General features: G+C 41.9%; 1 protein-coding gene across 2 annotated transcripts in view; it reads left to right on the forward strand.

Annotated features, from left to right (window-relative positions):
• The window catches only part of LOC124135293 (probable G-protein coupled receptor CG31760), a 288,076-nt gene that overhangs the window by 260,887 nt on the left and 11,644 nt on the right, over positions 1-15,545 (forward strand). Inside the window, exons 10-13 of one of the 2 annotated variants that reach the window (XM_046500559.2) lie at positions 9,327-9,395; positions 9,739-9,877; positions 12,756-12,867; positions 13,976-14,200. In XM_046500559.2, the coding sequence (XP_046356515.1) occupies positions 9,327-9,395; positions 9,739-9,877; positions 12,756-12,867; positions 13,976-14,200 (545 nt within the window). The remainder of the gene's footprint in view (positions 1-9,326; positions 9,396-9,738; positions 9,878-12,755; positions 12,868-13,975; positions 14,201-15,545) is intronic. The other variant, XM_046500560.2, reaches the window with a different exon arrangement.

The following is a 15,545-nucleotide window of genomic DNA, read 5'->3' on the forward strand; positions in this document are numbered from 1 at the left end:
TACGGTGTCCAGTGTGAGCACCCGAGACATGGCAACCCACGTTTGACGAACAGAAAGTGGACTTTGTTGTCGAGTGGATATTGCCTGACCCTAAATGACCCGGACCTGATATTATTTCAAAAACAGCTTAGCTGTAAGCGGGGAAATGAGACATTTAATATTATGACGAAATATCAGATATTTGGTATTATTACTGAGAAGAAGTAGAAGTTTTATTAGATTTATTATTGTTGCTGCTGCTGCAATATTCCTAATAATAGTGTAAGACCAAACTAAATTATCACAGAGCTCAAATGACAAGGGTGTTTTTTGCAAAGTATTATGTCCTGCTTTCTTGATGGTATGTTTTGTGGTTGCAACACATCCATTCCTGTAAGTACTTGGCAAATTCACAAAGACCCATAGAAGGAGATCCTGAACTTGGGAGGAATCAGTTTCTGCACATTTTTATTTCCTCACAAGGAAATTGTAGAATCAAAGCACATACGCCGTCTGAGGCCCGAGTAGCGATACACTCAGCGTCCGCAAGTATCGGTGAGTGCAGTCAAGAGACTCACAGAAACAAAGGTTCACACATGCAGGTTCTTCCAGCTAAATATGCGGGGCGGCCGGGTAGCCTAGTGGTTAAAGCGTTCGCTCGCCACGCCGAAGACCCGGGTTCGATTCCCGACATGGGTACAATCTGTAAAGCCCATTTCTGGTGTCCCCCGCCTTGATATTGCTGGAATATTGCTAAAAACGGCGTAAAACCATACTCACTCACTACAGCTAAATATGCAGACAGAAACACGTCCTGATTCAATTTGCGATGTGTTACAAAAAATACGTAGCACAGGCATGCGCAGAAGGAAGGTAGGAAATATTTCCCGTTTTTCATCTGTGCCTGAATCGTGATTTAACGTTCTCCTTGGTAAACTCATGTCGAATACAGCTCTATTTCGAAGCCTGGGCCACGGGTGGACCATTCGTCTGATACCTCTTGGCCGTGCCAGGATCCGCTACTCGTGGGTTCGAATCCCAAATACTTCCAGATTATGATCCTTCGTTTGCCAGCACATAGCCCTTCTCATGTTTCACCCATGTTTTTTATTGTCTACCACCTGCGTTCATGGGTATCATATATTTTTGCCTTCGTCCAACACACAGCTTCACGCTATGATGTATCCTCGTGTAATGGAAGTTCGATCACTTACGAAATGTCGCTGAATATTCATAGTAATATTCATGTTATCTAATTTTCATATTATCTTACCTCTAAACTTGTTTATTTATGACAAACATTTCCGAAATCCAGGTATTTCCACTGAAATTGCCACTCGTGGCATGGCCGCCCTCTCACTGTCAACAGAAGTGAACCTGAAAGCTACGTCACACAAGTTCGATCATTTGATTGGCTGGCTTGTCGCATAACCGGGATGACATGTATGGACGATCTCATGTGTCAAAATCCTAATTAGAACAGTCCACAGTTGTCTTATGATATCTTTGTCCATCAAATGTTCATTTTATGTTTTAATACTGAAAAAAACGATGAAAAGTCTCAAATATCCAGCTTATTTACAAGTTTGATGCAGGGAGTTATTCTTCAGGCTCATCATGACAGGGGCACCAAAACTCAGAATGTCGACGCACAACACGAACTGGCGTGCAGAAACGTAAACGTGTCCAGTGCTGACATGTAGGGTGGGTACATTGTGCCCAGGTTGTTATGATCAGTGAGACATCAGCTTGAACCTCATCAGGTACAAATTGGTTACATTTGCAGCAGAGTTCATCATCACTTGTCACATCACTCTCGTACGAATCCAAACTATCGTCCAAATGCGCGTTGGTCCGTGAAGTTCCAGAAGTATTATTTTTCCATTCGTCGCAGTAACAGTATTTTTTTTTCTTTTTGAAGATTTACTTAGTTAAGTTGCTTGCTTGCTTTTTTTGGGGTGCCGATTTCACAGTCTGGTGGGAAATAATTTTATTCAGAATGACGTCTTCGGTGATGGCCTTGCCCCCGACAACATCGCTCAGAACGTTTCTCTTTTTAGTAGGCACAGCTTTCTTGAAAAGTACAGTCGTCTTGTCTTTAAATAATCCTGCTACATCATTGCCCCCAGTAGGTGAAGTGACATCCTTGTCTCCAGCTGGCACACTTGAATCAATAACACCAGTATCAGGATGCAGCAAACGTTCAGACGACTTAAAAAAACTGTTGATGGTGCAGAGTTGATATTGGCGGTGGTAGACTTGTCAAATGGGTAGACTCCACATTTCCCGAAAGAGGATTGCAAATTTGTTGGTGTCAGCGACAGGTTATAAGCTCTACAGCCACGCTCAAAAACAGAATGTTTATCAACTGAACTTGAGGCATTTTCTCGCATGTATATGCCGGGGGTTGTTGTAAACGTTAGCAAAAGGTCCAATGCAAACAACATCCATTGGCTGTAAAACTTGGGACGTGTGTGCAGGCAGTACAAACAAAATAATGTGATGCTGACGTGCCCATTCGATCAGTGGAATAGATACGTGGGATCTTTGACCATCGTACACAATAAGAAGTGGACTATCTGCAGACACGGCGACAGCATGCTTCAGGAAATGCTCGGTCAGATAGCGTTGAAACATCTCCGTGTTTGACCAGCCAGAGTTGCTTACAGTGCCTGCAGCTCCAGGGGTACTTCCTGAAAAGAGTTCTTCCCGCATCCTCTTGTCCTTGAATACAAAATACGGTGGTATAGAACTACCAGACGCACTGCCGCAACCTATAACAGTTGTAGTACTTGATCTTGATGTTGTCACTGCAGCTGGAGTACTCTGACTCGATGTAACAACTGATGATGGAGTATGATTCTCCACAAGTCCCTTTTCATCAACATTATAAATTCGATGAGGGCATGTCTTCAGGTTGTACTTATCCATGATGTGTCCAAGCTCATTAAAATAATGAGTGACCGTCTCCTTTGAGGTAGTTTTCGCTCTCTGTATCTCAAGGGATCGTGGCTTCTTCACAGATAGATCAGGCCATCGCTTCAAAAACCCATAGAACCACTGAAGTGATAGGGGTTGTTCATCCTTTGACTTCTTTCCAACATATATTGCTAGGTATGTGGCAATAGTAGTTAGTAACCTCAGCCCTAGTATAGCCATACCCAAATTTGCCATGGCGTCAATATGTGAAACAAGTCCCTGTTCTTCCATGGACAATAGTGGTTCTCTACCAGTGGTACTACATTCAACAGAAATTTTTCCACTAATCCTGTCATTAAGTGGAACAGCAAAGGTAGTGGCAGTTTTCCTAATTGCCATTCCATCCAAAACAGCATTATATGCCTTGCCTAGGGCTGGCTTCGGACAAGTACTTCCTTTTCTGGTTGGTTCACCATTGGTCAAAACCCGTAAAAATAAAGCTTTATTTTACATATCATCAAAGCTACAGAGACAGAGGTTCTCTAAAAGCGTACAGTTTTCAATAAGAAATGATCCTTTCTTGTTTCCATAGTTTTAAAATTTGGCGAGCACATCACGTCTGATCACGTGACATTTACATTCACGTGACAAGCAGGCGATAGGTGTGCAGTCGATTTACAACGTGTGAATTTATTACACTTGACATTTTATTTAAACTGATGAAGTTACATTAGTGATCTCGGGTTAAAAAGTAGTTGTTTGCTGGATTTGAGCTATAACTTACGTTAAGTTTGGTAACTTGACACGGAGCATTTTCCGATCCCAGTGAACGAAAGCGGTGTTGATAGAAGATCAAAGCTGCAGGTACCGTAATTTCTCGTTACATATCGCGAGAATTATCATTCAAAATGACAGATCGAAGTTGCATAAATACTTGCAATAGATGTGATTTGAAACGTAAGAAAATGATTGTTTGTTTGTTGTTTAACGCCGCACCCAGAAATATTCTCCAGCTATATGATAGCAATCTGTAAATAATCGAGTCTGAGCCAGACAATCCAGTGATTGAGTGAGTGAGTGAGTATGGTTTTACGCCGCTTTTAGCAATATTCCAGCAATATCACGGCGGGGGACACCAGAAATTGGCTTCACACATTGTACCCATGTCGGGAATCGAACCCGGGTCTTCGGCGTGACGAGCAAACGCTTTAACCACTCGGCTACCCGACCGCCCCTCCAGTGATTGAAATCATGAGCATCAATCTGCGCAATTGGGATGCGATGACATGCATCAACCAAGTCAGCGAGCCTGACCATCCGATCTCTTTAGTTGACTCTTACGACAAGCATAGTCGCCTTTTACGGCAAGCATGGGTTGCTGAAGATCTATTCTACCCCGGATCTTCACAGGATCGTAAGTAAATGATTTGGTGTGTCTGGTTTCAAGCTGCTTCGACAACATTTCAGTAACATCTCCGCTCTAGTTATATGTGTCGCTATACGGCTGAAACTCACTCACTCACTTTAGTTGTTCGTGGGAAGACAGACAGACAGGTATGGTGCTGAAAAACATGAAAACATAATCAATCCGAGCCGGGATATGAACCCACGATCATAGGTTTCTAGGGACCGTGGGGTAGCCTAGTGCACGTGGTTAAAGCGTTTGCTCGTCACGCCGAAGACCCGGTTCAATTCTCCACGTGTCTGGTGTCCCCCGCCATGATATTGCTGGAATATTGCGGAAAGCGGCATAAAACCATACTCACTAACTCATAGGATTCTGGCAGGTCTAAGGGGCGCAACTCTGCCACGTAAACCTTTGTTAGTGATCACTGTGATATTTGATTTCTGATTTGCACAAATGTAAACTGCGAGGCAAAAGTAGGTATACAACCATGTTTAATGGTGTCTGAAAATGATTACAAATGTAAACTGCCAGGCAAAAGTAGGTATACAACCATGTTTGATAGTGTGTGTAAATGAAACAATCAAGAAATGATTATTCGATGGCGATGTATTTCACTAGCGTGTCATAGTTTTGGATGTCCCTCAAGTTTCTGTTTTCAGCCTAATAACGTTTTTATATAAATCTTGTAACGTTTTGGTCAAATCCAATTTTCAAGTGTATACTTTCTTTTGACCGGCACTGTAGTTGTGGCATTCCGGTACATCGCGATGTAGTTGTGTAAAGCATGAACGATGCACGTGAAGGTGTTGCAGCCTGTGGCTGCAGCAGTGACCGTGACCCTCACGTGAAGGCATTTTACTACCGCTTCACACAGTAGACGGCAAATTAACATAAAGAGCCCATAATATTGTTTTAGCATCCTGGTACAATGTTTGTTGAATATGTGTAATATTTTCATCAACAAATAACATTTCAGTTAGGAATTAGCAGTATATTTGTCGGATTTGGAAACTAATAATGAATATTCTAGTTTACATGTTTTTGGTGAAACTTTATCTAGCTTAGTATGGTGAGGTGAGGTGAAATGGGGTTTAACGTCGCGTCCAAGATTATTGCACTTATATAGCGACGTGCATGCACGTGTATGTGTGTGTGTGGCTGCTTGTACTAGTCCGGACTGATGCCGATTTATAGTGCCCACTGAGATACCATGCCGCAGTTTAACATGAATACCCCACTCGGACACAGTATACTGACTCCGAGCCGACCAGTCCTTGTTTTAGCCCCTTAATGCCGAGCGCCAGACAGGGTTACAACAAGTACAATCTTTTAACGTCTTTTTGTATGACGCGGCCCGGGATCGAACCCTGGACCTTCCGCTATCCGGGCGGACGCTCTACCACAAGACCACGGAGGCGGTCAGCTTAGTATGGGCCTAAACAGTAATGGGGTTGCATTTTCGTGCGACAACTTTAACAATAAATCTCTGGGAGTGGTTGATATTTCACTTCTTGGAGCCTGAAATGGTTATGTAGCTTCAATGTCTGACATAAACGGGGCGTAGGGCTGGAGTGCATTTCTACAGGTTTGTTCAAAGTAATATAGACATTATATGTGTTTTTTGGTTTGTGATCAACGGTTAAGTACTGTCTCATTGTTAGGCGCCAGTTCAGAGGCGGATCCAGAGCTTGGGTCCAGGGGGTCCGCAACCCCTCTTTGCAAAACAAATGTAGTATGTTGTAGGAAGTAAAATTATCTAAGAAAGACGATTTTGATATTTTGGACCCTTCTCTTTTAAAAATGCTGGGACCCGTGAAGATACGGGTTAGAATAGGTCTTCAGCAACCCATACTTGCCGTAAAAGGCGACTATGCTTGTCGTAAGAGGCGACTAACGGGATCGGGTGGTCAGGCTCGCTGACTTGGTTGATGCATGTCATCGATCCCAACTGCGTGGATTGATGCTCATGATATCAATCACTGGATTGTCTGGTCCAGACTCGATTATTTAAAAGACCGCCGTCATATAGGTGGAACATTGCTGAGTTCGGCGTTAAACAAACAAACAAACAAACAAACTTAAAAGGCTAGATCCGCCCTTGAAGTTATTCACATTCCATGGACCCAAGAGAGCAGTGTTTCTTTTTTGTAGCTTCTGTGTTTTTACATGCAGCTTACGTTTTCGTACACTTTGCTTATGTGACAAGAGAGTAAACTGACTATAAAATTCCACTTTCCACCCTTGCCGAACAAGGCTGGAATTTCGGAGTTATATTTTGGCTGGATAACCGAGTCTGTGCCAAGTCAAATCAAAATCGCGTAACGAAATCGACACCCGCTTCGTTAACAACATGGCGATTGCCGTGCAGTGTTCGATCGACTGCGGGATTTGTAAAGCATGTGTTCCGTCAACTCGGCGTCGACAGATATTTTTTCAAATCTTTTCATGTTTTCAATCAAGACGCTCAAGTGTTGTGCTACATCTACATACAATGGGTGTCCGAGACAGGGAATGTGAAGCGATTCTTCGATTAAGTTGATCAGATCGTCTTGACAGGACGCCGCCATTTGGCTTGAACCAAATGCAAGTAGCATGAGAGGTGGAATCTGATTGGTCAGTGGGAGGGACATTGAAGCGACAAAACTCGTAGGGCCACTGGTGACTACGGAAGAGTACGGAAGCCTTTTAGGGCCATTTGTTTTTTGTTTTTTCCGATACTATCTTGAAATTTCAAGATACTAAGTTGAAATTTCAAGAAAATAAGTTAACATCCTAAGATGTAAAAATACGTTTGAAGTGAATAATCTTGAAATATCAACTTAATTTCTTGAAATTTCAACTTACTATCTTGAAATTTCAACTTCTGTATCTTGAAATTTCAAGATATTTTTCTTGAAATTTCAACATAGTTTCTTGAAATTTCAACTTAGTATCTTGAAATTTCAAGAAAGTATCGAAAAAAACAAATGGCCCTAAAAGGCTTCCGTAGGTGACGCTACGATCAAGCCACGAAATTTCAGCCAAATTCGGTTGATGCCTGTCATCGTATACCACAGGATGAATGGTTAAAACATTTCAAAAAATGAAATCCGGATTGATAAACAAGCAAAGCATTGCTAAAATATACCGCTCCAGGTAAAAAAAACAGATTGCACTTGGTAACTTGATATGAACATGTTCATGTTGAATATACAGTAAACTACGGTTATAACGAACTCAAAGGGACCACTTATTTTAGTTCGTTATAACCGTTGTTCGTTATAAGCATATACACAGCAAATAGCTGAGACAAAAAGACACAGTTCGTTATAAGCGTGTTCGTGATAAACGTAGTATATGTACAATGCATTAAAATAATCTGTAACCGTAAACTAGAGCTAGTGGTGATGGAACAATAGATGAATAATGAGTTTATTCAATAAAGGGGCCACCGGCCCATAACACAAAGAACAAATCACATTTTTTTACATTTAATGCCCAACACTTTATGCCCTTTTTCCACAATATTATACTGATAGGAAAAGACCTGGCTTTGGATAATATGATCCTGCTGCTGTATCAAGTATATCCAATACAATAAACTACGGTTATAACGAACTCAAAGGGACCACTGATTTTAGTTCGTAATAACCGTAGTTCGTTATAAGCACATATACAACATATATACAACAAATGGCCGTGACTAAAAAATAAGTTCGTTATATCTGTCAGTTCGTTATAAGCGTGTTCGTTATAAACGTAGTTGACTGTACTTAATAATACTGACATACAGATTGGCCCCCAGATCAAGCCGACCCAATTCGTCACAAGCACCGAAGAAGGTATCGACCTATTTAGTCTTAAGATATCTTTACAAAATATATCGAGCACATTGGTGACATCTTGAGATGGATTAAATCGTATCCTAATTGCGTAGATTGATGCTTATGGTGTTAATCACTAGATTTTATGGTCCAGACTCAAATATCGGTTATTAACGGACTGTCGTCGTATAGCTGGAATATTGCAGAGAGCGGCATTAAGCAACTAACAAACAAACAGAACCTTAATATGGTCTTACAACATTTCTTGCTGACTTATCAATAATTCCGAGATATATTTATCAACATTTGTTTGTCCTTCAAATGTTAAAGATCATTATATAGATTAAATTTGTGTTTATTGCATTGACGCATTGCTGAGAAAACAAATGGACGGAATCTTGTCTCATGTAACTCCAATGTCAGATGTAACCCGTTTAAAGAATAAAAAACATCTTTCCCGGGTAGAGATAAAAAAACCACTTTGTAATTGATGTCCAGTTTTGTATTATGAACTAATATTGGAGGATGAGAAGATCGGGTTTTTTTCATTTGTGCACAACCGTTGACACAAGATTAGTTCCAGAAGTGGCAGAAGATGCGAGAATACTCGGCAGATTTGATCAAGATCAGTGGATTGAGGCTGATTAGAAGTCTTCATTTGAATGCATTACGTTTTTGTCTTGAATACAGCTTGACAATTATCTCAAAGAGCATAACCTTTCTTGAAGCGGCGTATGAACGAATGCTTGTTGAAAGTCAAAACAAATTCTCACTAGAGCGATCGGTCAAATGCAAAGTCATGCAGCTCTTCTAAATGGTACAAGGCAGTCAATGTCGTTTTTCGCTTCTCGAATAATTTCCGTTTCAGGTGAAGTCCCACTGTGATAATTTGCTGTTAAGATTCACTCTACTTCATTTCATTAATTACATCAATTTCTCTCTGATCGTTAAGAAATCGTATCTTTAAGTTGATCATCACGTAAATCGACAACCAATCTCTGCGCAGAAAATTGACATCTGCGGGACAGTACTTGCGTCATGACGTCACTATCGTGTTTGATGACAAACCGAGGGAATGAAGTACACACAGCTTCGGTTTTCTTTGTTCTATCGCAGAGCCAGCACAACACAGCTGTCATTAGTGAAATTAGGAATTAGTCCCCCATGAACAAGTGATTTGATAATAATTTAATTTGGATTCGCTTTTTACGTTTTAGGTAAAGATGTAAGCGGCCTCAAGGCATACCAATGTTCTTCCGACTGGTGGGATCACTCCGCCGTAATAGGTGAGTGTCAAAAGGGCGCGTTGCTTCCAAGTCGCGCGCAATCAAATCCGACACGAAAACGAGTCCCTTGGAAGATCTAGTATATGGATCATTAAGAATCTGTTTACAAATAATGTGATTACAAACACGTAAATGTCACGTCTGACTAAAGAGAAATAAGCATAATCCTCGGTGAATAGGACATTCAACTGATAGTATTGTGTCCGGCGAGCGAGAGATAATGTTAAAAATCAGCACGATGGACAGAATGACTTCTTGGTTGAATCGGATACTGTTATATGCTTACTATGTAGATACCGGTATGTTTGAATGTAAGTCTATATTTATTCCTCTTTGGTTTCAGCGGAGCTGTTGTTTTTACTGTGGGGCGTGAGACTGTGTATAGTAGTACGAAAAGCGCCGTCAGAGTTCAACGAAAGTCGTTTTATAAGCTGGGCAATATACAACGAATTTCTACTTTCTTTATTTCTCAATGTGTCAATGTAAGTTCACGTTTGAATACATGTTTACCATTTTTAGTAAATTTGAAGCAATTATTGTACTTCTGATGCAGTAACTATGCTACAGTAAACTACGTTTATAACGAACACGCTTATAACGAACTGACGGATATAACGAAATGTGTTTTGATCCCGTCTATTTGCTGTATAGTTGCTGTATATATGCTTATAACGAACTATGATTTTAACAAACTAAAATTAGTGGTCTCTGTGAGTTCGTTATAACCGTAGTTTACTGTAGTCGATAGACATATCTACGAATAATTAGTCCCACTGCAAGAGTAATAAAAACGTTTAGGTATGTTCAGTGTTGTACGGCGCCGCATCACGAGTTGTGTCCCTTGTGTCGGGATATACTTGTGGTGAGTTCGAATCCCAGATCCACCCAGACGGTGATCTGAATACGACTAAGCGTCACCTTGGACTCCCCCCCTCGACACCCGTGAAGATTCCAGGGTAGGATCGGTCTTCAGCAACCCATGCTTGCCGTAAAAGGCGACTGTGCTTGTCGTAAGAGGCAACTAACGGGATCGGGTGGTCAGGCACGCTGACTTGGTTCATGCATGTTATCGTATCCCAAATGCGTGGATCGATGCTCATGACGTCAATCACTGGATTGTCTGGCCCAGATTCGATTATTTACAGACCGCCGCCACATAGCTGTAATATTGCTGCGTGCTGCGTTAAACAACAAATAAACAAACAAAAACTCTCCCCTCGGACACACACTCGGACACATCATGTTGTTTTGAAATAATGTTCAAAAGTTGTACTTTTCGAAAGAAACATTAATCGATCTCCTTTAGAAATTAAAAATAATTGAGGTTGCCATATGAGGTATTATTAATGGAAATGATTGTAGGGTATTCAATCTTCCAATCTTTCTCTCGCGGAATGTTCTCCAAAGTTGCGGTGGTAATTTCCTTTTCAATGAATTCAATTCTTTTTTATTTCGGAAATGTTTCGGCCTTTATTTTGTTTCCATATGTATTAAAGACACGAGTTGACATTGATTGACAGCAGAATGGAGTGCATGACATCTTAGTATTTAATATACTCGTATTGTCAGGTCGTTATTATTTCTGAAGAAAAATAACTTCAGCCATCTTGTGGATTAGGTTTTCCCCGGCCACCAAAAGTTAAGCATAAATCTCCAGAAGAGATGCAAAACATTGTCGCCAATGTAGTTCCCCTTGTGGCGTGACGTACTTCAGGGACAGGAAACGTGACGGAAATGTGAAAATAAAACTGAAATCTGAGATAATTTAAACATAATCTGCTAGCAGTTTTTCACTAAATTAGGGCGAAAGTAATACCTCTAATATGGCAATCCTATCGATTATCCAATGCATGGGTGTCTCTTTTTGTTGTATCAAATTTCAACTCCAGATGCACACTTGTTTAAACATATAGTTATTATCTGTAGACGGACAGAGGATAGTAGTGTTTCATGAGACACAGTACGTAATAGACCCCTGAAGATCCGGGGTAAAATACAGGTAGATCTTCAGCAAGCGTAAAAGGCGATACTGCTTGTCGTAAGAGACGACTATCGGGATCGGGCGGTCAGGCTCGCTGACTTGCTATATGCATGTCACCGTATCCCAATTGCGTGGATCGATGCTCAAGATGTCAATCACTGGATTGTCTGGTCCAGACTCGATTATTTAAAGACCGCCGTCATATAGCTGGAATATTGCTGCGTTCGGCGTTAAACAACAAACAAACACTACGTAATATGTCACCCTCAAGGTCGTTGACACACTCACCATGCGAAACCTCGTTAAGTATTTCCAGTGTACCATCAAGGACATTGTAACTCACTTAGCAATTGCTGATCCCTCGGGGTTCGCTGAACATCTGCTGATCCCTCGGGGTTCGCTGAACATCTGCTGATCCTTTGGGGTTCGCTGAATATCTGCTGATCCTTTGGGGTTCGCTAAATATATGCCGATCCTTTGGGATTCATTGAATATCTGCTGATCCTTTGGGGTTCGCTGAATATCTGCTGATCCTTTTGGATTCACTGAATATCTGCTGATCCTTTGGGGTTCGCTGAATATCTGCTGATCCTTTGGGGTTCGCTGAATATCTGCTGATCCTTTGGGGTTCACTGAATATCTGCTGATCCTTTGGAGTTCACTGAACATCTGCTGATCCTTTGGTATTACAATAGACGAGATTCCGCTGTTCTTGGGGCCGTTCACAAAGCGATTGCAGCGCTAGTATTGTTACTCTATAATCGTATCAGAGATGGAGAGTCGTGGCGCTATGATGGCTTTGTGAAACGAACCCCTGGCCATTTGAAAGCCAAGGAACCGATCACTATGGCAACTTGGCGCCCCTAACGATATGGCCTGTCATTTTACTGTTACAACTGTTAGAACCTTGGAAATGATGGCTATGCAGCTGTTGAAGGTCGTCTTCATCACGACATCAGCGTCATCATAGCCAGATATTGTTCAGCATATTCCTTACCTCACCTGGTGTAGGATTTGTCATGTCAAGTACTTGGTAATAAAGTTATCGTGATCATGTTTCTTTATCAACTTGTGATTAGACCCGTGAAGATCAGGGTCAGAATAGATCCTTAGCAACCCATTCTTGCCGTAAAAGGCGACTAACGGGATCTGGTGGTCAGGCTCGTTGGCATGGTTGATGCATGTCATCGTATCCCAATTGCGTGGATCGATGCTCATGATATCAATCACTGGATTGTCTTGTGACTCGATTATTTACAGACAACCGTCATAAAGCTTGAATATTGCTGAGTGAGGCGTTAAACAACAAACAAACAAACGACTTGTGATTATGAAAATGAATTATCAATATGATTACTAATACGTATTATCTTTTTCAGGATATTTTTGAAAGATCCCTTCCCCACCAACCCTGACTTGTTATACTTAGTGGTATTTATTCACACCCAGCTAACGACAACGGTCACCTTGGCGTTCCTCTTTGGTAGCAAGGTAAGTCCACGCCATGTTTAAAACGTCAACGGGGGCCCGGGTGGCCCAGTTGTCTAAGGCGCCGCGATTCGCTGTGTAGAGTTGCGTCCCTTGGGCACGCCAGAAACCTATGATTGTGGGTTCGAATCCCGGTGCGCCCCGATTATGTTTCTAGGTTTGTCAGCACCATGCCCGTGCTCGTGGGTTTCACCGAAGTGGTAAACGTCTGAGACCTGCATCACTTCTGGCTTTCCTCCCACATTAAGCTGACTCGCCGGGATATAACTGGAATAATGTTAAAAGCGGCGTTAAACCCAACTCACTCACTCACGCAATTAAAACGTCAACCCCCGGCTCAGGTAGCTCAGTCGCCTTGGGGGACGCTGCATTGTGCAGAGCACCGTCCTGGGCCCTATCAAAAACTTAATTAACATTAATTAATTTTACTTATTTGAAGTTACACACGTGAGGTACACACTTGCTCATCGCATTCCACTGTGTATCATCTATCGTCTTTGAACGTTTAATCACTTGGGCACGCCATAAACCTGTGATCGTGGGTTCGAATCCCGCTTCTCTCCGATTTGTTTTTCTTGGTTTGTCGGCACCATACTGTGTCCGTGGGTTTACAGTCGTAAAGGTGTACGACCTGCATTACTTCGGGCTTTCCTCCCACATTAAGCTGACACGCCGTGATGTAACTGAAATATACTGCTGAAAGCGGCACTGCAACAAACTGAGTCAGTCACTGTTAATACAATGAAAAGTATTTGAACAAGACACTTAAATAAATGCGACAAAATTCTTTCCATAATAATAAGCGATCTCTGCTAAAAGCAGAGTCCATTCTACGATTCCTACTATAGGAGAATGTGTTTTTGAATCACTATCAAATAATGGTTATACCATGTGTCACAAACACACGAAGAGGCATGTCAATTTTTCACCTGGAAAAAACCCAAGTCAAAATAGGGAAATGCATCGGACATCATTTTTTGTCACAAATTCGTCAAATTTTGAATTTTCAAATGTCCTCCAAATGTCTACCATAAAGGTTTTTGAAAACTTTACTGAGGCCTTGACAGATATTAGTTTACAATATTTACATTTCTTCACTTTTTTTCACCAGTGCTACCTTGTGCTGAAGTCCAGTTCTGGCCCAAAAGAACAACAAAACCAGCAACAATCAACAATGCTGAGTAGGGGCTCAAAATACACCCTCGGGACCAAGCCAGCAACTGCCATGACCAACACAGCGTCTTCAAACGGCTACGGAGACCGTGTTGACGAGGCGGAGTGCGAGAGCTTTCTGGAGAAGGATATACAGGTAGTTGTCTTGGATAAGGACTTAAAGGTACTTAGATTGGATATCAAGGTACACATTTATCGTGTCCGCATCGTTAATGCATCTGCTTGCGTAATGTGATTGTGATCTCACTGCTTAAAGCACAGCTAAAGGCTCTTGTCCAATGAACATCGTTATGTGATCACGTGCAGTGCATTTACATATCCGAGCACGTGATTCACGTGTATTCCATGTTAATAACGGGTTTCTGTTGTGCTGTAAGGTGGAGAGATCGTGACAGTATATTATCGGCATTTTGTAAAAATCACGTGATACATACAGTCGTCGGTGTGGAATTTTCATCAGTTTGAAGTAAGATACAGTAAACTACGGTTATAACGAACACGCTTATAACGAACTGACCGATATAACGAACTTACTTTTTAGTCCCGACTATTTGCTGTAGTTATGCTGTATATATGCTTATAACGAACTACGGTTATAACGAACTAAAAATAGTAGTCCCTTTGAGTTCGTTATAACCGTAGTTAACTGTACCATTATTTTGTCTCGTATACATTGAACAGGTGTTCTTGTTTTACATTCTGACATTCGTGGTCATATGTCCCTCGTCTTGTTTCTTGCATATCAGACCGCCTCCGTGGTCTAGTGGTAGAGCGTCCGCCCGGAGAGCGGAAGGTCTGGGGTTCGATCCCCGGCCGCGTTATACCAAAAGACGCTTAAAGATAGTACTTGTTACCCTGTCTGGCGCTCGGCATTAAGGTGCTAAAACAAGGACTGGTCGGCTCGGAGTCAGTATACTGTGTCTGGGTGGGGTATTCATGTTAAACTGCGGCATTGTATCCCAGTGGGCTAGCACTATAAATCGGCATCAGTCCGGACTAGTACAAGCAGACACACACACACACACACACACACACACATGTGCATGCACTTCGCTATATAAGTGCAATAATCTTGGACGCGACGTTAAACCCAATTTCACCTCACCTCACCTCTTGCATATCATCAGAAGACATTTAATTAGCCATCTGTTTCATTATAGGATAATTTCGGTTAGTGCCCCAATAATTTGTATATACCCTTTTTGAAGTTAGTAAGACGTGGGGTACGCACTTGCTCATCGCATTCCACCGTGTATCACCTATCCCTTTGGACACGCCAGGAACCTATGGCCATGGGTTCGAATCCCGGTTCGCTCCGATATTATTTCTAGGTTTGTCGGGGGCACGGGTGGCCCAGTCGTTTAAGGCGCCGCGATTCGCTGTGCAGAGCTGCGTCCCTTGGGCACGCCAGAAACCTATGATTGTGGGTTCGAATCCCGGTTCGCCCCGATTATGTTTCTAGGTTTCTCAGCACCATGCTCATGGGTTTCACCGAAGTGGTAAACGTC

The sequence above is a fragment of the Haliotis rufescens genome, unplaced genomic scaffold (assembly GCF_023055435.1).
Source record: "Haliotis rufescens isolate VD_foot unplaced genomic scaffold, xgHalRufe1.0.p SCAF_19, whole genome shotgun sequence".
In the NCBI taxonomy this organism is placed as follows: Eukaryota; Metazoa; Mollusca; class Gastropoda; order Lepetellida; family Haliotidae; genus Haliotis; species Haliotis rufescens.